General features: G+C 40.6%; 1 protein-coding gene and 1 long non-coding RNA gene across 4 annotated transcripts in view; one reads left to right on the top strand and one right to left on the bottom strand.

Moving 5' to 3' along the window:
- The window catches only part of LOC146428483 (uncharacterized), an 87,189-nt gene extending 76,324 nt beyond the window's left edge, over window positions 1–10,865 (top strand). The window contains exon 3 of the long non-coding RNA XR_014856022.1: window positions 10,648–10,865. This is a non-coding gene — a long non-coding RNA (uncharacterized LOC146428483). The remainder of the gene's footprint in view (window positions 1–10,647) is intronic.
- Window positions 1–24,363, bottom strand: part of PREX1 (phosphatidylinositol-3,4,5-trisphosphate dependent Rac exchange factor 1) — a 118,319-nt gene that overhangs the window by 40,372 nt on the left and 53,584 nt on the right. For 2 of the 3 annotated variants that reach the window (XM_085079379.1, XM_085079378.1), the window contains exons 4-11: window positions 20,070–20,174; window positions 17,169–17,270; window positions 9,861–10,022; window positions 9,359–9,492; window positions 8,575–8,690; window positions 7,475–7,624; window positions 5,230–5,377; window positions 1,073–1,173 (exon numbers count right to left, since the gene is read on the bottom strand). In XM_085079379.1, coding sequence (XP_084935505.1) covers window positions 1,073–1,173; window positions 5,230–5,377; window positions 7,475–7,624; window positions 8,575–8,690; window positions 9,359–9,492; window positions 9,861–10,022; window positions 17,169–17,270; window positions 20,070–20,174 — 1,018 coding nt within the window. The remainder of the gene's footprint in view (window positions 1–1,072; window positions 1,174–5,229; window positions 5,378–7,474; window positions 7,625–8,574; window positions 8,691–9,358; window positions 9,493–9,860; window positions 10,023–17,168; window positions 17,271–20,069; window positions 20,175–24,363) is intronic. The other variant, XM_085079380.1, reaches the window with a different exon arrangement.

The following is a 24,363-nucleotide window of genomic DNA, read 5'->3' on the forward strand; positions in this document are numbered from 1 at the left end:
GCCTGAAAGTACATCTTGGTACATGGGGGTGGAAGTGTATGTACATGAAGGACTATGGGACTGCTTGTAATAGATTTCTCTATGTGCTAATTAAAAGAAGGTAACATACAGAATTTCTTTACAGTGTTACTGTCACCTGAAAGACAAGTTTGTGGTGCTGAGTAGCCAAGATATTAAAGGAAGACTAGCCTAATTAAATGGCTCCCTTATTTAAACTGATTTCAAAGAGACTGTATGGAAATGTAGACCACTGGTGACTTAAGACCCATCTACAGTATTTCATTGATACACATTTTGCAGCTAAACTCACCTGAATGCTGAAATTGGGATATTTGCTGTTTAACTAGAGTAGGACTATGTTACTCTATCTGCATAACATAATATGAAAACAGTAGGAAACAGCAGAACAAATCTGAATTTAAACAATGTAATATGGAAAAAGACATTTTAGTAGAAATGCAGGTAGCACAGAGCTTTTTCAAACAATTATACTTCAAACATGCAGCACTGTCATATGTTTCTAAAACACCCATCAATGCAACAATTCAAGGTTCGGTGAGATGAAGAAATGGGGTCCCTCACTATTTTAAAGAGAGACATTCTTGCCAAATGAGCTGGAAACAAAATAAACCCTCCATCATCTCTTTCATTTGCAACAAGCAGTGTCATTTAAACGACCCATCACCTGTGCCCCAGGTCTAAAAGAGCACTGCTCCACTCTTCTCTGGATTGCTGATGTCTCATGTGCAAAGCCATATTTATGGACTGCAACACATTTTCAAACACAGGTAGTACAAAGGAATATATACCTGATAAAGTCCCCAAATAAGATGTTGCAGAGAAATCAAGCAACTGCAGACATAAACATTTTCTGGATACCAAACAAGTCCTGTTTCCATGGCATAAATTTGCCCACTCATTAATCCCAAAAATCACTAAACATTTTGAGGATTTAATGGGTATGGCAGAAGAAAGTATTTGAACATCATGTGAACAGCTGCAGTAAGTTTTCCACCCATGTTTCCAGGACATTACTAAAATCTGGTATCTTTTTATGGCATGGAACACTCACCATGATGAATTATTCCGTTTTCCAATAGTGCTTGCCCCAAGTTGACCCCTTCCTCTGGTTTGCTTATCTCTCCAATCTCAGTGAGCCAGGATACAAACTCGCTGCAAAATGGAGCAGAACACACACAATTAGCTCTCGGTGGCAGCAGGCACTTGCCTCTGCGAGTCATCAGCCAACCACAGGAGATTCCTTGAAGCAAGTGTGAAAACTGTTGTAAGCAATGGTACCTCTACACAGTGGGCTGATTTCCTACATTCCTGGAGGAAATGCTCTGCAGAAGGTGCAGGCTCTTCCCATCATTCCTCTTAATTTCTACACAGTGTGCACAAAAAGGGAAAGATGACCCAGCTGCATCTATAAGGATGATGCATATCCTTATCTTATGGAGCAATTCAGACATCAGTGGGGGAAAAGATTAGCAAGCAAGATTAACAGATGACCTTAAAAACAAGTTCAACAGTAGGGTATCCTCACTTCCCAGCTATTTCTTCACAAGTTCCCCATCCTAGTAGTGTTCATGATTTGGCTTAGTAATACATGCTCATCTTTCTTCACTGGGTCTGATTTCTGTCCCCAGCCCCGTGGTGTAATTGCATTGGCTTTAATGGGATAACAGTAGGACTTAGGATAGAAGACTCAACCTACTGAATACACGCACAAAGCAGTAACAGAGAGCACAAGTCCCGCTGACAGGTTAATTTAAGGTCTTTTTCTGGAGGTGGTACCTGGCAGATACACACATCATGCTTCTAATTTATACACAAAAGATGCTAAGTCTGTCTGCTCACACAGCACAAAACAAAATTTCTCTGGTGAGGGGCAGAGCTGCACATATGGGCAGAATAAAAGCCAAAAAATGGATAGATATGTAGGATGCTACTCATTAGAAACAGTAAGTACAAGAAACGGCCATAGCAAGTCTGATGAAACCAGCCCTGCCAGAGAGCCCCAGAGGACTGAGCTGTTTGCCAGGTTAACTAGCAATTATACTAGAAATGTGTTACAGTCATAGAGAAGAACAAAAGGATTATATGAAAGTAGAGCAACATATGGGAAATGTGAGTTCAATAAAACACTTGGGTGCTTGCCAACATGGAGAAGGTTGCTCTTTAACATAGCCAGTATCCATGTCTCCACTCATGGGCTCCAAATGAAGTATTTTTAGTTTCTTTGTATTTATCAGCACTGACTGATCTAAGCTGTAGGTATTATTTGCATTTTGCCTTTAGAATAACAGAAACAACGTCAGGACTGAAAATTTTGGTTTGCTGAGGGGCTACTCTGTAGCTGTCATAGTGTAGAAAAAGCAGCAGGATCTACATAACTATGCCAGAAGAATCCCATGGGAAGCAGCAGTTTTGTGAAACACCTAAAGCCAGAGTAGTGATGAATCAGACTATGTCCTGAGGAAAGTTCATTCTCAGTTTCCCAGTGATTCTGAGCTGTTTCTGTATTTAAAAGCTGAAACAGAATATAAACTGGAGAGGGAAGAGAAGTAAGAATGATCCTCCACCCTCACTACAGAGGGCACAAGGCAGGCACACTGTGCAGGACCCCATTGCAGACCTGCTGCCAGTGACCGTAACCACGGGGAAGTAACCCAGGGAGATGCCCCATTGCTCTGGAGTTCCCCATCAAGAGCAATGGGTCTATGGCACTTTACAGCACTCAAATGGTTGCCCAAAACTTCAGTGGAAGCTACCATGTTAGCTTTCCTGCTTCTTTTACTTGAAACTGTCTCTGGAGTTTATGTGGATTGTAAATGGGAGGTAGATATGGTGAGCTGAAAAAAGAAAGTAACTGAATGGTACCCTCAGGGTCCTGAAGCCATGGGATGGTTTTCTTAAGAACTGCTTTAGGATTTCTACGACATTTGATTCAGAAGCAAAATCTGTAAGCCCTGAAAAGTGCATGATCCAAAAATATTCCAAGATGTTCTTAAGGAATATGTTAGACTGTTTCCAGAAAGTCATGAACTCAAAAAGTAGATGGCAAAGCTTGATTTGTTTCATCATCTTGTCTGAAGCAGTTCTGCAGGATAATGGAGAGTATCCTCACTTCCCAATACTGCCACGCTCAGTTCTCATCTGGCATGCAGGTCAGGACACCCTCTCCCAGCTACACCTTGGAATTTAAGGGACTTGGAACAGAGCTGGGTTTCTACACAAGAAATACACAGGAAAATCCAACCCGTCCAGGACTGTGCAATCTGATCATATATGGTTGGAATCTCCTGAGGTTACCAGATCTATTACACACTCAAGGTTTTGCAAAGCTGAAAAGGAGCACGGCCAGTGTATCATTTACACCCAGTGGCACCAACACACATCCTTCCAACTGTATCACTAGTTACTTGCCTAAATGCCACAAGGAGTGATCAGGAAAATGGATTTGCACTCAAGCCAATCAGTTGCTGAAGTTAAGTTCAATGAACAGCCTTATAAATAAATGTATGTGATAACTCTGAAGATGATACTAGGATTAGATCATGGGTTTTTGCCCCAAAAAACCACATTTTATCTCTTGAGTTATGAGATGCTATCTGATATTCAAAAGCCAAGAGAAAAATTATTTTTGTGGCCTTGGTGTTGCTCTCAGCTGCATGTAACAGGAAAACACTAAATACATCTCAGCAGAGTTATCAGTGACTCCCTTAGGCAAGAGTATCTGCAAAAATAAAAACGGGTCACAGCCAACATGTGTTGTTCTGGGAAAGCCCTGGGAATGATACAAAATCTGCCAGTCATGGCTGGAATGTACTGACTGAGTAGCACTCAACTGAGTTTCACAGGACTATACCAAAAAGTGAAGGCTGAAAAGATACCAGCAGTTACTTGCTGCGGGAAAGGCTAGAACACTAGGAGAAATAATCCTTTTGTTAGAGATCAGGATACATGTAAGTATCTCGGTCTGGGCTCAGTTAGCCATTACCAAAGTTAGGTGAAGTCCTCACTACTGGAGTATCAGGCAGCTGTCAAGCAAACTGAGGGCAATGAGCATGACATGCTGTAAGAAAACAGACATTTTAAAAGGAAAAGGAGCAGCAGGTAATCCTGGATAAGACTTGAAACTAAGCATAATATCAAGGAACCCACAAGAGACTCATACATAACAGCACTGGAAGAATCAAAGTTTCTGACCTGGTACTTCTTGTTGCAGGGAAAATAGGAAATGCCATTATCAGATCTAAAAGATTTCAGTTTTAATCCAACAAGATCAACTACAGGGGTGGGGGATGTGTGTGAAGAAGAAAAAAGCAACTACTTCTCCAATATCAAGAAAATTTTTTTCTAGCCAAAATATCACCAACCTATGCTACCAGACTGCCTTCTGTCGGGCAGACAATTCCACCCCTGAGCACAAGCAATGATGCCTGCAAACTGCTGCTACACAGACTGGAGAGGGAAGGGAAATGAATGCAGATTTGCCTCTCAGAACTCTTTTTCTTTCCACAGCTGATCATTTCAATCACAAACAGCTGAGGCGGAAAAGTCTTCTCAGGTCAGCTACTGTGTCTGCCCGTGTGTCACACAGGACATGTTCCTACAGCAGCCCCACTGCTGTCATTGCCAGTCGCCAACCCAAGGCACCCACGGGGTCTCTTCTGCTGCCTCACACATCACCCTTCACAGTTTGTAATTATTTTGTCATATCTAACCTGAATCAAAGAGGTTTTCTCCAGCCAATAAAGTCCTATACTTCTAACAAACATATCAGGTCACATAATGCACAAAATTCCATTTGTTACACTGACAAATGGGAAACTTCTAAATACAATCTTGAGGCTTGGACAGTTCTGCTGGATTTAAATATTACCTGGAAAGCATTTGCTTGTGTACAAAACAGAGTACAGGTTAGGCCCCAAACAGCCTCGAGCTTGTAGGAGTTAAGGTAGTTTTTCTTACTCCTTTTGCTGATCTGAAGCAGCAGTTACACCTTACCGTAAAACAGAGTGAGCTGCCACACTATTCAGCCTGCATATGCTATGAAATAAAAATCAGTTATTATTTTTAATAAATCAAAACTGTAATGGGGATTATGGTCTTTTTAATCAACCTGCATCAAAGCACATCTGATCTGATACTACAATGTCATCCTCAGAAATTCTAGTCCACTAATTGGCGTAAAAGGACCTTTTCAATCCAAATGCCACTTACTTGCCAAGAAAGCACTTGGGAACAGTACTTAATTTTCTTCTCCTATCTTTGATAAGGTTCACTTTCTTGCTCATCATCATTTGGTACAGCTTCTCTCCTTTCTCTGCAATCATGACATATGCATCCCTCTCCATTCCCAGTTTCAGACCTGAATACAAAGCAGAAATTCCTTCAGATCTTTAACACCAAATAAAATGTTTGCTCAAATTCAAAAGCTGAGGCCAAACAGCAGAAGTGGTAAGAACATAAAAATTGACTGATTTAGTGACCTGGTCGAATGGGAGGTGTCCCTGCCCATGGCCTTAAATGGCCATTAAGGTCCCTTCCAATCCAAACCCAGCCTGTGTAACAAATAATACACATGTTCCCTGCTGCTCTCACAACACTGAGCTCCCCAGGCTCCAGTGGAAATGTCAGACTGGATTGCACATTCTCCCCAACTCAGCCTATGCAACTGGGAATCTTACCAAGCTTTCTAATCCAACCACTGGTATTGATATGATTTTGCAAATACTCTGATCCAAAGGATATTTTCCAGTACAATCTGGAATCTCTGCCAGAATAATTATGCTTATCCCAAGTTCCCGTCATCAGCTGCAACACCATAAAACTATATGACAAAAAGCATCAGAAAAACCACTCTTACTACCCAATGCTATATCCTGAGAAACTTTCTCAGGAAATCCTCGAGAAATGTTCTATTAATGAACAGGTCTTTTCCCTTCCTAGTATTTATTTCTGTCACCTCCCTATATTCTCAAGCAAGGTCCTTGTTTACATATGGTCTGGTTTTATAGTCCTGTCTTTTTACTTTTTATTGAACCATCTCTGCACTTACACATTTTACTTGATGCATGGGAAATTCCACAGGACCCTAGTGACCTCCCAAAGCACAAACTCACTGATGAAATGGAGACACGCTAAATCTTTTAGAGAGAGGATTTAGCAGTCTGAAGGTAAAATTAAGAGCCAAGCAATGTACTTTTTAAAAAAAATACCTCAGGTGGAAGATCAGGATTCTTTCAGTAGATCAATGAGGATAAAACAAAACTGATTCTCCCTGCTGTCTTTAGGTAGTTCTTTCAAATTTACACCATGCCCAGTCTACACTTTGAAGGGAGTATCCTTGCTATTATCAAAAGGTGTATTGGAGTTTATATAGAATAAAGTATGTTAAAAATGTTTTCTATTCTGTAGTAACAACTCTGAAATGCACATTGAGTTTAACAAGTAGATGAAAAGTATTCAGCATAAAATGAGGCCTTTACATCTTTAATGGAGTTGCATGTGCAGAGAGGGGAACTACTTCTAAAAGTCAAGCACAAAATGTTTAAAAACAAAAAAAAAACTAATTTTCTCTTGCAATGAGCTATTATTGTTCCCACAGGGGAAACAGGGCAGCAGGTTCACTTGTGAAAGATAGCTCCAACTTTTAAAAGAAGCCAGAACTTTCATCATGCACCCTAATTCACAGCTTTGTGAGCTTGCTTCTGCTGTATAACACTGTTTCAAGATAAGCCTGGTTTGTGTTTCATTCCACAAGAACAGATAAAAACAATGAGCCTCTGCACATATTTGCCAGCGTCCCAAGTCTTAAGTGTGGTATTTCACAGAATCATGGAATCACCGAATGGTTTGGGCTGGAAGGGACCTTAAAGCTCCTATCATTCTAGGTTATTCAGGATTATGTTCAGGTTATTTGTTCTGCCAAGGAACAGAGACACCTTCCAGTAGACCTGGTTGTTCAGAGCTCCTTCCAGCCCCGGCCTTGGAACAGCTCCAGGAATGGGATTTCTGAGTTCTTCTCCAGGAACTGTCCTGTTTATTTCAAGATCATGAAGGCCAAGTTTGTGAGAACAAGTTTGTCTCGCTGCACCTGGAAAAAGGCTGCAAGCTGGAATTTCTTCTTTCCTTTCACTGATAAATTTCATCTTCTTCACAAATGAAGGAAACAAAAAATTCATTTGATTAAATGGAATATTTTCACAGTAATTCAATGCAAAGAAATTGGCTCTGTTAAATAAACGTACTTGATAAATTTACTGACAAAAGTCCATAAAATCCCAGGGTACACATTGAAAAATATTTGTTTTCAATCCTTTTCTTCGTCATTAAGTACAGATTTTAATTCTGTCCATGGAGGAAAAAGTGCAACCTTTTCTCTTTGTCTCAAATACATGTACATGCATATACATTTCTCCTACAAGTTCATTCAGTGCAGTACAAAATACATCATCCTACTTACTCTCTCTCTGCTCCCTTTCCTTGATTATAGCATCCAGCCATTTCTGTTTATCTTCTGCAGTCTTGGCCATACAGACAAACCACTTGTTTTTGGCTGTATTGTGAATTTTCCAGCCGTTTGTCACCGTGTAGCCGTTGCTGTGGTAATCTGCTGCAAAAGGCCAAAGCAAAAAGCACACAGTGAGCAGGAAGCCTGCTCTAGCAAATCACAGTGGGATACTTTCAGTAAAATCATCTTCTTTGAAGACCTTGATTTCTGAGGTGTTCTTCATTGACTGCCCATGGAACCAGGTGGACTTCCACTCTGGAAGTACAAGTATCAATAGGCCATTCAAACTGACTGAATGCTTCAGTCTTAAGAGTGACACTTGCTGATTTAAACTCAGAAGAATAACTAACATCTTTTAAATACAAGGACATCAGTGAAAAATATGTTTGTTCAGGTTACTTGTTCTGAATTTTCTGGGGACACGCTATCTTCTTGCACTGTAAGGATTTCTGTCCACATAACATGGGAACTCTTTACTCTTTATGTGTCAACTGTTTAAAGGACGTAATATTAATTCCTGACTTAGGGGCAGGGGCTGGTGTGGCCTTTATGGATGAAATCAGAAACCCACCCAGTCTTCCTGCCTGTGTCAGGATACAAGAATCAGAAGTGCCATTCCCATATTTTGCTCATGGCCACATTCCATGCTGCTAATCTGGATATTAAGATTAGTATTTAGTAGCATTCTAAATGCGAAGAAGATCCAGAAATTCTGTTATTTTTAGCTGTAAAGGCTTAAGATGTAAATTAAAAAAAAAAAAAAAGGATGGAAAAGAAATAGAAGTATCTTTTACTAAACTAACTTGGATTAGGAGAAAAAATAGACAAGCTTCTGGATACATAAATTCTTCATAAGGTCATTCCAGAAGGAAGGACTAGTGCCTGAAAGCATTTCCAGTCTTTCAACCACCTAAGTTAGTCCAATAATGAAGGCACTACAAGTTCCATAGATTGCTTCAGATGTCACTGAAGGAGATGGACAAGTACTTTTGCACCAATTTCCAGCATGAGATCTGAACTTGCTGTGTTGTTGAAAGGCATTAGTCACTTACCTGTTCCATCTTCCACATTCTCTACTTCCATTACTTCTGTATTTATTCGGCCCCTGAAGATATAAAGGGACCCATTGATTGATTTTGTCCTTTTAGAAGTTTTTTTCCCAGTTACTCTGCAATTAGGATGAAGACTGTTAGAAATACATGAGCAAACAGTCTAACATATATATGAACAAGTCAGTCTGAGATATGACTATTAAAGGAGGATACTTAGGGTTTCTTAGGTGGGATGAGACAAAAAAAAATTACTAGGATAAGAAAGGAAGACAACAAACAGAGAACATGGGCTGTAAATGCTGGTGACAACTTCCAAATCTTCATCTCTTTCTCATTCCCCTGGGCCTGGCCTCTATTTAACATTTGCTTACTCTTCCCCTTTCTCCCTTCTTTGTTTTATATCATTTTTCACATTGCCCTCTTCTTCTTAGCATAACTTAACATAAGTTGGCACTTGCACATAATTCCTGAAGACCCATCTGGCCTAGGAAGCTTTTTGTCTGTAAGGAGTCGCCCTGTGCTTTTGTTGCGCTGTTTTAACTCCTCTTCAGACTGCACACTTCTCAGAAGGGCACTCTGTTACTGCCTGGAATATTTATCCTACCATATAGTGACTTCTCTCTCCTATTGCCCAAGTAATAGAAATAGTCAAGAACAGAGGAAAGTTCTACCTGTGACTCAGCCCTACAGAGCAACAGAGAATACCGTAAGTGATCAGTAACTGATCATGCCTTCAACTTACAAATCTTCTGAATGGTAAACCTGAAAACACAGTGGGACTCACCTGGATTTCCTCTTGCAATAGACCAGGAGGTTATCAAATAGAAAGAACATTCTCTCCTGGATGTTCCCTGCTGAGATTTTTAACAAAGTCCCTTGCAGCAAGAGCTGTGTGCAAATATCTGTCAGATTTGACCCCTGAAATATAAAAAAGAGAGATTAACTTTCTTTTATGAGTGCACAATGAAGGTCTTTTACTAAAACACTCTAATTTTATCTGCATGCCACTGAACTGTGAAATAACTGATGCACTCATAAGGAGGAAGCTCTAACACCTTCCTTTCTTTCATAATCAATTTGTTCTGCTACATTTTAGCAGCAGCCTGCACACTCAAACACTAAATTCTAAACTCCTCAGAGTGATGCTGCTCACACCTTCAAGAGCGTTTACACATCACATAAGAAACAAAAATAAATCCCTGTAACACAGCACGAATCATTAAACTCCAGGCCATTAAACTGTGCAGTGAACTGACTCCAGGGAGCTTGCTGGTTCTGCATCGTACCTCCCACCCTTCAATGTGGGACTGCAACTGTTCAAGGGCTTCCAGTTTCTCCATCTGTCTCTTGGTCTCATTGATATTTGTGCAGACTGTCTTCATTGCCTGCAATGCGTTCTGGACAGCTGGGTGATCAGGATGCTTAGAGGGAGTCCTCTTAGCTAATTCCTTTAAAATAAAGAGAAAACATGGAAACTGAGAAGTGGTTCATGGAAAGGTACGAGCATTAGCAAGCAATCCTGCAAGAAAATGCCAGAACTATTGCAAAATTACAGAGATTTTGGGGGCATTTTACTGTGGATACTGTTCCCCATTCTTCATGTACAGGGTTAGTATGAATGCTATTAAATAAATGAGGCAATTGCTCATGTTAAATATGCTACATTAAGAGGGCTCAAGCCCAACATGTTTTGCTGTCATGTGTTTACGTTTATATGTTTAGAAGGCTGGGGCACGTGTTCTGACATAGAGACAAACATCATCTCTGCTCTGAGGGAGTCAATAAGAGTCTGTGCTTCACAGCACAACAGCCCAGTAAACCCTGCCCACTGAAAAACAGCAGAGGCAAAACTCAGAACCTGACAATATTAACTAGTTTGGCAAAAGGAGCAACCACTGTCAAGTCACAATTAATCATTTTTTTAGACCAACAGTACTTCACGGTCAGCCACACTTGGGTAACACATTAAAGAAATCTAAAATATGGCTGGTAATTTTATATTGATATGTAATATGGTGTTTAAGACTGAAATATTTAATTTTCTCACTATGTTTTGCCTCAATATGTTATTAGGTTTTTAGAAGTCCTGTGCTGCTGAATCATATCATTCTGAATGAGACAAGAATGAGTCTGGATACAGCCAGAGAGCCTGCACAGCACTATGATCTGAATGGAGCTAAATTGCTTCAATCCATCTGTGATTTACAGAGTAACATATGCACAGAAAAAGGATGCTTGCTGCTACAAATGTCAGTTGATATCACAAATTAAATTCCCTGTGGAAGACCTTACTTTTGCTGAAAGTGAGGCCAAGAAAAGTAAACGTTTCAAAAGCAAGAGACAGGTGTTACACTTTGGTGACAGCAGCCTCTGCTCCATGATTGCAACATAGATGACTCTCATTGAAAAAAAAAAAAAACCCCCCAAAAAAAAAAAACCCAAAAAAAAAAAAAAAACAAAAAACCCAGTAAAGTTTTGCAGCTCCAGTGTCACCCACACTGCACTGGAAACAGGTATGTACACACTAGCACTGTCTAAACATCCCTTTTGGAAATACCCCCAAAATACAGAGAAAGCCCTCTTCATTCACAGCAGCATGTTCCTGGGTGTTTTATATTTGTATTTTACAGTTTGTAATATATGCCTATATAAAATTAATTTTCCACTTAATGGAAAATAAATGTTACATCAGGCTTCCTTTGTCTACCTGACAATCGCAATAGGTTTTTATTCCTTATACTGTTAAAATTTATAATTTATGTCAGTGTCTCTGCAGGGTAAATACTTGACAAGCAATGGCAGATGAGAAAACAGATGAGCTTCAATGTGCCATTGAACCCATAACATATGCTAATTTAAAATACAATAAAAACATGTTTCCAGTTTTATAAATATCAGCAGTTATTTGTGATTATATATAATGTGTGTAAGACAAAAGCAGGGTTTATAAATTGGCCATGCTCCTTACAGCTCTGTAGGGAATAGACAATTTTTAATATTATGCTACATAGAGTTGGAATTCAGCCACACAGATAAATATATTCAATTATGGGCAAGTAGAAGGTTTTGGTTTTGGAACAGCTACGAGAGGAATAGAGAGAAAGAGGAGGGATACAGTAAGTTAACCTTCCTTCATCCTGTTCTGCAACCACACCACTGGCTTCCCATCTTTTCCTTTCCAAGTGCAGGCAGTGATTCATGGAGGCCTGTGTGTGCGCCTCACTGCTGGGCTTTCCTTTCCAAGGGGATTCTGACTCTGCTGACTGCTCTCTGCATGCAGGTTTTTCTGCCCCTCCCAGGGCCAATGACTCTTGCCCATATGAAGCAATACATAATTGCTGCCCTAATCATCCATGGAGTTGTGTATACTCCGATATTTTTAAGGGATCAGAGGTGGAATGTACATTTATGGCTGGAGTCTGAGCAAATCCTTAACAGACCAGACCTCAGCCAAGGCCCAAGCCCAGTGAGCTCTGAGCTCTCAGGAGCCGCAGGGTGTAGCTGTCATGTGCTGCACATTCCTCCTGTGCCACAGGAAGGACACAGAAGTGACTGTGCCTAATTCCCACACGATGGTATGATTAACTCATGATCACCACCGCCCCAGGGTTTGCTTCTTGCTGACATAAATGCTTTTTATTAAGGGGAAAAGCGTATTTTTGTTCAGAGACTGGTTTATACAACAGCTGCTTCTACTTTTAAGTAGTAGGGTTGAGACTAGTTAATAGAGTCCCATAATGATCATGGGTGAGACAGAGTTGCCTTCAGCCAAACCCTCCTGCTGGAAGCCTCTGCTCAGCAAGTTCTCCAGCCACTGACACGTGCTGGCTCCCCGTGGCTCACACGGCTTATGCTCTCAAGGTCTGGGTGTACGTTTACCTGTCCTATCTTCCTTCTTCCCAAAAACCAATGCCCATCACAACCAACACAGTTTTGGTTTGCTTGAGCCTAGTCCAAGCCCCTTTGTCAGTTACAAGGAACTAATTTACTGACTGACAAATCCTACACTAATTTTCTTCCATGCTGTCTCAAGCAGACAAGAACTGCATTGGGGCAAAAATGTAAGTATCATTACTTCTCTACTTTTCCAGAGATTATGAAATGCCATAGCTAGGTTTGAGTCCCATCCTTCAAATCACACAAAAGGCTTGCAAGTTAGACAGAAAAAAAGAACCAAACTGTAAAACTCAAAAAACCCCAAAAAAAGCAAAAATAACACACACACAAAAAAAGCCCAATACAAATATACCCCACAACCAAAAACCCAACCAAAAACCTGTTTACAGTCAGCCACTTCAAACCTGCAATGTTTGTGTCACAAAAACTGGGAAACTATAAAGAAAATTGAAATTTGTCAATCACCATCATCTGAATCATTGTTGTCTCCATCATTTGTTAGTTAAAAAAACCCAAACAGCTTCAGCAGAGGATGAGAAATCATAAGGTCACCAGTTGTGGGATGCCATATTTTATTGGAATTTATTGCAACATATGCTTAAAGAGTATCTGCACTTGGAGATATTCCAGCATATTATTCCTAATTAAGCAACCCAAATCAACTCCATGCCAGATGCTACCATCCTAAAGAAGAATACGTATATATACATATATATATATATATTATATTAATCAAAACTAGTTACAGTATTTAAAATACATGCCTTACCCTACTACTTCAGTTTACTTTCAAACACAAACAAGTCTGAATTACCTTGCGCATACCAGCTTTATCAAACTCACCTACTCAGCTACACTAAATACTTATATTAGACAAGGTCATATCAAAGTTACCAGAAAATCTGGATGGTCACAAACTTTTGCTAAGAACAAAGTAAAAGCGGAAAGTAGGCTAGCTCTGGTCTATGACTTTTCTCATCAGTTGGAATACAATAGTATCTGTTTGCCCTGGGAATTAGATCAAGTAGGATCCAATCCCCATGAATACAAAAGACCTATTTCAGGAGCAATAACTGATGTTCAGTAGCAAAGGAAGAGCAAACATTTAATTTGAGGGTTGTGCTATTTTTAAATCTTTTTTCTTCCCAGCTTGGAGAGCTCCGTTTTCCTGGTCAGCACAAACAGAATCTGCCACTGTTTTCCCTTAACTGTTCTCATGTCTGAGATATTTGTGTCCACTCTGTTAATTTCATGCTAGCAACTATCAAGTCTTGAACGGGACACAGCTTATTTGCTATGAATAAACTACCTTTGAAAATCAGAATCAACCATGCTTTATAATGGTCACTGATATTTTCTGAGCTGCACAACTTCTAGTTATGGTGTTATCTCACTGACTGAGGCAGATTTAGTGCCTAAGAAAACCTAATTCCTCTTTGCTTTTTCTTAAAACTTTTATTTTCTGTCCAGGAAGTTTAACTAGTGAACACCGTGTGATTTTTATCAGCAGATTTTTTTAATATAGATTCAGAAAGAAATTCATAGAAAAACGGAATGCAGCATCATGAGACACTCAGTCACGGCTCCTCCCTGCAAGGCCACTTGTTCAACAGGTATACGTGGGTCTGGGTGAGCTGCCCCAGAGCCAAGTGTAGGCACAGGGAGGGCAAATTAATTTTTACCACTGTGGCTTGAAGGCAAGAAACACTGTTTCAGTTTTCACCTTGGTGGTCTTGGCTTCGGCTTTCAAAGAAAGGATGTTTGGTCCACAGGAGTTTTGACATATGCAGCCATACATGTCAAGGAGTGTGGGAAACACCAGTTAATTTCCACCAATATTTGATCCCCAGAGCCCAATGACTTCATCTGCCATTTAACACCAAAAGATTTGAATTATGGCTTAGAATTTTTTTTCGTACTCTTTTGTAGTTCCTCCAAAGAACCTCACACTTCCTGAAAGACTGGCCCTAGAATGGTGCTGAGGAATGGGAAAATTTAAAGTGAAAAATACCAAAATGTCATTGCATCAATTATGCTACTACCTTGTAAGCAAAGCTACAAGTTTCTTTTTGGCGTGTTTCTGGAGCCAGCACCTTTGTAGGATTAGATTAAAAGCCCTGAAATTTCAGAGGATTTTATAGTATTGGCTGCTTTTGTCATTCTAATATTTTGAAGAGCTTTTAAAACAGCACAGAAATTTCAATTTGCCAGTCAAGCTACTGTCAGTATATAAAAAGGTCTACAGTTTATCCAAACTGATAGAATCCCAGCACTCATAATCATGTTTCCCAAAAAACTTGGCAAGTTAGGCAGGCCTAATTAGCAATGAGTGATTTAACAACACAGTAGTGCTAAGAAGAGAAAAAGCAGAAGCATTAAGGTGCAGAAGGAATGTAGGAAGTTCTCTAAGACAGCCGTGTGTGGCTCAGGAGATGTGCTCAAGAGATGACTGCTGGTCCCCACATTGCAGGACCAGACCGGGCACAAGAAACCACATTGACTTCAGAGCTGCTCCCAGTTTATCAAGAACACAGAGCAAAAGATAAGAAATGTGAAGTACCAACAGTGATCTTTTTATTTGATCCAAAAGGTCCAGAAAATTTTGGGACAAAATTGGTTAAAGATCATTTTTAAAGAATCACAGCAAGGTATACAAGATACTGACCACTCTAAACTAAATCACCGCAAGGTATCCCAGATACTGACCACTCTATGCTGGACTAAAATGTCTCCAGCATGGAATAAATGGATAAAGGAACCTGGTCTTCAGAATCTATACCAATAATGATTCTCTTCATACAAAGGGTAACTGTGACAGAAAATCTGCTTGAGATTAACACTTCACCTTTAGTAACAGTATAAATGTAGAGATCAAAATTAAGAACCCAGCCACTATTTTCTCTGGTTGACGTTTCTTGGAAAATAGAAAAGGGATCTCTGTAACAAAGCAAATCCAACTCTCATCTTCAGTCTTGAACACAGCTAAGTAACAGTCCTGAAACACACAATAGAGTGAAAACAAGAAAACAAACACTATCTAAATCTTTGGTCAGGAATGCGCATTTTGAAGCCCTCACATCCCCTGGCCTGATTACTGTATCAGATGCCACAGAACCTCCCTTTCTGCGCACACGGATGTTGCTTGTCACGCAGATCCACAGATTAAACAGGCACCAAATTCTCTCCACAATAACCCCAAATAAACACCGCCTAAACTGAGGCATCATTAGGTTTTCAATTATCTCTACCTAACCAGTCCTCTCTGAAGACAGATCAGAGCTGGAGCCATCTATATGCTTTCCTGATCTAAAAGCTTCCAAGCCCCATCTGGACTATTATTAATGCTGTGGATTAAATATTTGTAGCAGTCCCACACATTAGCTTCTCCTGCTGTATCTAGACTGCTTTTGTTTGTTCAAACTGTAAGTGGAGTCATGGATAGACTGACTGATAAACTGGCTGTATGCACATGGGTCCCAGCAGCTCAGTTCATGAGGAAAGCGCATGACTGTGCTGTGAGGTGGGTTTGTGCCCAGCTGTAAAGGCAACATGATGCCACCTGTAGAAAAGACATATTTTGAAAATTTGGCTCTATAAGCTGCAACTGGATGGAAATAAACCATTTAAACATTTGTAAGATGAAACAGTTTTGAGTGGAACAGCAGATGAGTATCAAGTTAGCCAGCTCGTACCTACGAAACCCCTTAATGGTGCTGAAGGGATGGACACAGCACTGCAACAGCTGTCCATGACATGGTTGATTTATGTGGTCAGCCTGGAACTAAGAGCATCAGATCATCACAGAATTCTTACTTTCTTCCAGAACTCAGAAAGAGACCTCTCTTTCAAAATACGAGGGGAAACTCTTTGTATTTTTTTGTAATAATTTTCTTTCAGTAAACACAGTGTTACTCTGGCTGAGGAAGAGATTGATATCACTCAAGATTGATGGCTGTAAGCCACAGAATATCTACAAGGCCATTGGGTGATGCAGGCTCTCCCAGAAACTGCTTTCTCCTTTTCCTCCCCTTGTCCCCCCCAGGCAGGTGACCGAGCCCTGGCCTGAAAGGATGAGGCAAGCCAGCCCTTTTTAGGTCTTCTGTGCCTTATCTTCCATGGTAAGAATACTACCAAGGGGCCCAATCAGTGCCACATACTGTAGTCATTTCTGTAATGACACCTATGCGCCCACTGGGAACTCAGCTGAGACAACTGAAGAGTTTTCAAATGAGCTGCCAAACAGCTGTCAGAAGATACAGGATTTTGATCATTGCTGACCTGAACACCATCACACTAGAGACCCTGCAATGAAAAACATATCCACTTCAGAGTCCCCAGAGACATCCAGTCCTTCAGAATACTGGCACAATTCTAGCTGAACACAGCTTTACAGGAAGTGGCTACAACAGCCTGCACAAGCCTTAATAAACATCTGAAGAGCACTGAAGTCAAAAGGCTTTGGTTAGTCAGTAAGTCACCCTGTCTGTTCTACCCAGACCATTACAGGACTTAGCAGCCTGCCAGCATCATGCAGCTTTTTGCCTGTACCCATAAAAAGCCATTTTCTTCAGAGAACATCCAACTTTCAGAAGTGTAAATCAGGAAAGCAATAGTGGCAACAAAAGTCAGGGCTAAAAAAATGCAGAATCATTCCAAGAATAAAACAACCATCTGAAGAAATACTTTATTTGGTTTACCTTGAGCAGAAGAGGGTATTTGCAAATCCTCTGAATTGGAGTCAGCAGGTAACCCTCTAGTGGAATGTCTGTTGTCTTTCTGCCTCCCAAAAGCATGCAACCCTATAATCAAAAATGAAAACAAATGTTACCTCAGACACAAAGCTTTCAAATTATTTTTGACATAATTTTGTATTTCTAAAACATGCCTTATGGTCAGAAAGCACTTTACTACACCTAAGGTACAAGAAATGGCACTTCATTCACCACTGGCATACAGCCATCAAGCCTGCAAAGTTCTGCAGGCATAAGGAGAAGAGAAATTGCTGTGCATAACAATGGCTGTGCAGAAAGGTATCTTCTCAGAGAAATATTATATAGCTGATGACTCAAAAAACATGCTAACAATATGATGGCAAACAGCAAACCTAGATGGATTATTACCTGAAATAATTCAATCTACCACCACACCAAATATGACCAGTTGTCTTTGTTTACTACATAAAGTTGTATACTGTTGGTCTAGAAAACTCTTGAAGGCTAAAATAAAGCCTACTAACTAGTAATCATGTAATTAAATGCAGTCCAATCATTATGTCTGAATTGAATTGGAATTGAAACAAATGAGTCATCTGCATAACATCCACCAATTCTCTGGCAAAACATTATGCCTGAACACAGCTGGACAAACAACCTGGGCACACTGGCTGGCTAACCAGCACACATGGAACTTTTCAACAGATTATGGAAATTCATTTCTCAGAATTGCTATAGAAGGGGAGTGTAAGAATAAGGTCTGGCATTGGGGAGGTGAGGGGGAAAGCCCTTACAGTCCTTGATCTGTCCTTAATTTGTTACAATAATCCGAAATCTGTGTGACAAATCAATGCCAACCTACTGTAAGATTTTTATACATTTCCCAGAAGATTCTACTATTGGATGCTACCGGAGACACATAGCAGATTCAGGTGGACTTCAAATCTATTTCAGATAAATTATATTCAACCATGAATATGGACTTTGCTCCAAAAGTCACTCCAGTTGCAAACCTGTCCTGTCCACACAGAAGTCGAACTTTAAATGCAGTTCAGACAAGAAGTCCCTTCTTTGGGGCATCACCAGTAACATTTTCCCCTGCGAAATAGTCACTGTGGCTCAGACATACTCTGAAATTTAGTGGGGCTTTTGGCTGTAGTTCAACAATTCTCTTCAAGGAATGTTCACAGACATACATAAAATCTCATTAGCCTTAACTGGTATTTTTACAGACAATTGTCTGTAAAATAAGCCATCCCCAGGCTATTCTAGATCTGTGGCATTGCCTACCCAGCTCACAATGCTCCCTGTCCAGTTTCCCCGTTTCAAATGATTCAGTCCTTCCCATCTCTTCTTTCAGCCCTCTCTCTTGCTTTGGGCTCAAAATTGCCCTTTAACATCTACTGATTTTTCAAACACATTCCCACATTCTTCGTTTCAGCAGCTGTGAGGGGGCAATCAGGCGAAATCTATCCTCACAAGCAAAGCTTTGTATTTTAACGCTGCCTTCTCTGCATAGTAGCATTATAGCACTGGTTTAGGAGGCAGTGGAGAAAGGAAGGGGGGTCTGGAAGAAATTACAGCAGCCACAGCTAAGTAGACACATCAGTACAGGCTCTCTTCCCATATTTACTGCAGTTTTAATAGTCTCTTGGATTCAGGTGCTGCAGCAAGCCACAGCAGACAATGCGACATCTTTGATGTGCCTTGTAATCAGTTTGCCAGCTGCTGTATCTAACACAAACAGGAGACTTTGTCAATCCAGTGGAAATGGAGAGCATTCTGAATGTTGGGAAGGATGCTGTTGATATGCACCTTCCCTCCTCTTTCTCACTAGTTTCCCTGACCAGAAGCACCCAAAAAAGCTCATGATCAAGGAAAAGGTCACTTAGTAATTCAAAGTAATGGTTTAATAAAGTTCATTAAAACTCAGACATGACAAAGAGACACTGCCTACCCAACATCATGAGGGCAGACTCCCTCTCAGGCCTGTATCTTGTGGCTAAAGGAATGCCCTGGCCCTGCTTGAGACTGATGTTTATGCAGAAGTTTTCTTTTGCTGTACTACATTGGGAAACAACAGACCTTCCAGAGAAAGCAAAAAAAGAAAAGCAGAAAGAAGAACAGAAAGAAAAGTGGGTCCTTTGCAAGAAAGACAGCCTTTCTTTCATTTCATAGAATTTGCTAGGAAAAAAACTAACGTGCCAAATTATTTCCTCACCTATGTGCCAACCCTGTTAAAAATGCCATGCATCCATGGCCAAGAAAACAAGACATTCAAAAATCAAGCAGAATTGGGGTGAAAGTGAGGAGGAGAAACAACCAAGAAAGGAAAGAAAAATAAAGAATGCTGGGTAGAAGGCACTGCCAACTGATTGTTTCTTCTCTCAGCCCAGTCTGTAAGGGGTGTTTGAAGGCTGTATGGCCACAGTCCCTCACTGGATGGGAGTTGGGTTACTTTGGATATAAGCAGCAATGATGCACTCAAAACAATTAATCCAGACTACATTTCTTGCCCACAACCGGACTCATAGGGAAAAGGGTGTCAGAAGCAGGCCACGTTTTTCTGGTGAGCATGCAGATGGTGAGTTGGTCAGAGAACTGACCAGAGAATCAAATCCAATGGGAACTAGCCTCAGTCTTGCTGCTGACTTACTGCATTACTCCTTTCATCATCTGTGCTCATTTCTTCTGTTGCTTCTTAAAAGAAAAAAAAAAATCTTCCTCAACTCATCAGTGATTTCAGTACCCCTCCACCCTGAGTGCTCCATACCTGGAATGGGTAATACCTGCAAAATGCCCAGCATTCCTGGGATACCAGAGAGTAATTATGAGCACAGGGCAAAGTCAGATCATTCAGTCAAGAGTGCTAGAGAAGGTGCTTACCAGAAGGAATGCTCTCACTGTTGGGATCTTGTTCAATTCCATCAGCAGTCTGAGTGCTTTCTCGTGGTTGCTACAGTACTCCTCATACACAAAGAATTTGTCTTTCTGCAAGGAAAAACAAAGTAACTTATTGACTCAGACACCACTAGAGAGATTATTTTGCCACAGTCTGTTACCAAATTCTTTACAGAGGTGCACTCCAAGTGGGATTAGCATTGGAGTTTTCATTAAGTGTATGACACTCCTCTGATGTGAATAATGTATATGGTGTTCCACTAATTCCTGACTTATTCTGTTGTAAGTTAACAGAGGCTTTTCTGAGCACTGAGACTTGCAGCACTTCTCCTCTTAATACTTCACTGAGGTCACAGATATTCTTTGCTGAAAGGAGGGATTTTGCTATCTTGGGAATACTTGCATGTGTGTCAGGATATTCCATGAAAGAAGCGAGGAGCAAAATAAAACCAGGAGCAAGGGGGCTGACCACTCCTGCAGGAGGAAGAAACACAGGTGGCTGGGAAGAACCAAGGCCTGAGAGAAGCTCTGAGATATGGAGGGGAACTGTAACACAAAGCAGTCAGCTGGGAAACCCCTGCCCTTCAGGGGTAGGAGCCAAGCTCCAGTAGGTTGACTGGTTTACTTTGTGTTCTGAAACAAGCCGCAGACAAAACTTAACAGCTGCCCATAATAGTTTCTGTAACTGGAAAAATTTTATCAAATACACGCAAAATAACCACCATATTACAGATGTTAAAGGAAGGGAAAGGTAGCTTCACAACTAGATTGAGGTAGTAACACTGGGACATGCCACACCCACCAGCACATGATGGAATGAAATCACCTATTAAGAAATAAAGGTCAGCTGGCATCAGAGTCAGCAAATTCTGCTCTACTGATGTCCAGATTCAAAGACAGTGCAACTCCTTATATCTAAAATGATCAGCGATGCTGAACCCACTGTAAACACCAGACATCTGGAAACACTGGAATGATTCACAAAAGAAGGAGGAACACCTATTTCCATGCCCAAGCAGATGAGGCAAGAGGTAAGTTGATCCTCTCAGAAGCTGGTGTGAAGGGCTGAACATTCAGCAGCTATGTTCAGAGACTCCAGTATTGTGTTCACCAGAATAAAATGGGGGTCATGAGATTGTCCTAGGCTTTAGGCAAAATGAATTATTCAAAAGCCAAAAAAACCACCATTTTTGAGTGCTTCTCACTTTATTTCCTGGTTCAGGTTGGTTTATATGCCATAATGCAGTGCCATGTAGAGACACCCAGACAAACTAGTTCGCATATCAAAAGTAATCTCAAAGCATTAGTGTGGCACTCCATCACGTAATCTGCAAGGCTTTCCAGCACCACCATCTCAGGGCACCGAGCCATGCAACCAAGGCCCTCCAGAGTTTGCTGTTGCATTCACAGCAGGATTCTGGTCTGAAAACATTCTATCTGAACCTTTTCATCTCCCCAGAAACTAGAAGTTAATTTTTTTGAGTTTTGATTGGACTCGTAGCACTCTTAGAGCTTCCTGTGTTAGCTAAAGATATCTGCAGCATCTAGATACTTTTAAGAAAGCTCACAGCAATCCAAGCAAAAAACTACTGCCAACTAAAGGAGTCCACCAGCATGAATCCATGGGAATACATCTGCAGTCACTGGGTATTCCCTTTGCTATTGTCACATGGAAAAGAAATTGTGTTTGTATTAGTTTAGGGGAATTTGACATTCTGGTCAGATGCGCAATGGTAGATATACATGTTCAGAGTCTGTAAAATGCTTTTGGGTTGGGTTTATCACTAATCTGATTTTTTGCCCTTCTTGTACTTCAAAAGAAAAAACTGAGAATAAATAGATGTATGTCCAAACACAAGAACAATGGTACAAAGCAAATAAAACAACAGCCACAAAGGGTATGGCGTAAAGAGCTGGAATGCAGATGTTCAAGACTTTTACCCTTCATCGTCAGCTGTTCATGTTGCTACTGGGGTGCAATACTGGGAAGCAACAAAGGAACAAAAGCTTCTGACCACCAGATGCAGGAAAAGGCAGGGCTGGGTCCACAGCACAATAGAAAAAAAGGCAATAGGATTGTTGTCAACCATTAAAACAGGAGAGTTACAGAGTAAGACAGATAAAAAAATTTTTCCCACATTTTCTCCTCTCACCTCTCCTCAACTCCCTGGATGCACACAAAGCACCATGCTTGAAACTAAAAACAGCAGCCATAACACAAGATCATCTGTTACATTGGTGCACACAAAATGTCACTGTTCAGGTTTCTGACTGCAGCCTTGAGTGCCTGGAGTTTGGGACGTTATATTTAGATCATGACAAAATCCCTTTGCTAAAGCTCAAGACAGTACAATAATTATAAACACACCAGAGCACTTTCCCCAAGTCTTTCCCAGCTGTACCCCAGGCCGGCGACCCACAAATATGAGAACTATGCTTTAAATTGCTCCATGTCTGAAGTGTTTCATTTCCTCTCTGGGTGATATTCAGTCCTGGGCTCTCCCACAGCCTGGTGAGGAAATCATCAGTTACATAATTACAGATGTTAGCCCAGGAATTCTGAACCTGCAGTTACTCTAGGTTAAAGTGCAATTATGGTCAGAGATGTGACCAAATAAAAATGGCACTTTCTTACTCAGCAAATCTGCTGGATACACAGCTAGACCTTCTGTTTTGGTGACAGAAGTCTGTACTATTCTCAGTTTGGTTAAAATAAGTCTTTAGCCAATAGTTTATGCTCCAAAGTATGTTATTTTGGATCCATTAATACTGCCCACAAATTAGTGCAAATTTGAAAACAGTTTTGACTAGAAAAAAGCAATTTGGAACACCGCAACATTTTATTTGGACATTTCTTGCAAGGAATGGCATTTTCTTGTTTCAAAGCAGGCTGAAACCAATTTTGTCAACATGAAAAACCTAAACAGAAGACCTAATTCTCAACAAAACAATATCCCTGATGACTGAGGTAGTAAAACTGATCATTCATGAAACACTGGTCCAAAAAATGAGCATAACACATGCTTCCCTCAAACAAGTTTCTAGTTACATCCCCAAACCTCTAGCAATATGGCACTATCAGAAACAAAGGATCTGACAATTCTTTGCCCTTCTGCTCCACACAGTCACACCATTTCCTGCCCTGCAAAAGTGAGCCCGGGCTCACGACGTGTGGTCACTCCACAGTCAGTGCATGTGCCCTCTCTGATGTTAGACATGTCCTACATGCTGTTTTGTTTAAGGCTGTAGATTGGATTTTGGATTAATATTTAAGTATGTTCTTTACCATCTGTTACAGTCACACTGAACTGCAGCTCCAGAATAAACTCTAGCACCTACCATCAGACAATGAACTTCTCATCACCTGATCAAATGGGCTACACTAGGGCAGACAATGTCTGTCTTTTGAAGGAAAACAGTTTTTCACACCTGGGTATCACATCAAGCACATTTTGTCATCTCTCATAATACTTCAAAAAGACCATGTGCAGTATTTATTTTTTAATTATTGCAAAATCTGCTTGCTTGTTTTAGGTGTTACTCAAGAGTTGAACCCTTCTGAACTAGAGGTCCTTGGAAGAATATCAGAATATCATAACAACTACCATCCCTTGATCTTTTAAAAAAAGGTGTCAGTGTGGCACTTGAGCACATGGTTTAATGGTGAACATGGTGGTGGACCCAGGTTAATGCAGGACTTAATGGTCTTAAAGGTATTTTCCAACCTTAATGATTCCATGACTCTATAAAAGCAATGTTCTGTTTCTGAAGACTGGTGCACCATTGCCAAGGAAGGCTCTTCTAGGCCAAGACAGATGAGAGGAGTCAGGCCTATGTAGACTAGAGCAAATCAAGGCTACACAGATCTCATAAAGAGCACCCAAGCACTGCAGTCTGATGGAACTCTACATGGTGAATCTGGGGATCGGTACAAGGATATTCGATACACAGAAACTTACAGAAAACATGCTCCACTAAAAAAATGCACTGTCTGGAAAAAACAGTGCTTCAAGAAGTCTCAAGCTATTCAACCAATTTATAAGTATTTTTAACACTGAGTTTCTAAAGAAAAGCACCTGTGCTAACATTTGGCTGCTGACAAGTACTGGATTCATAATAAGGACTAAGAATGACCTTGTCAGGTGATCACAACAGCCAATATACCGATACATTGAAGACTCAGGGGACTTATGTCACTTCCTCACTGCAAGCTCCCCACAGGAGCTGTGATTTGATGATAATGAAAAGGCAGTACTGAGGGTGTTCCAGCACTTCTAAG

Source organism: Lichenostomus cassidix, chromosome 20, assembly GCF_008360975.1.
Source record: "Lichenostomus cassidix isolate B80296 chromosome 20, HeHo_3.0, whole genome shotgun sequence".
Classification (NCBI taxonomy): Eukaryota; Metazoa; Chordata; class Aves; order Passeriformes; family Meliphagidae; genus Lichenostomus; species Lichenostomus cassidix.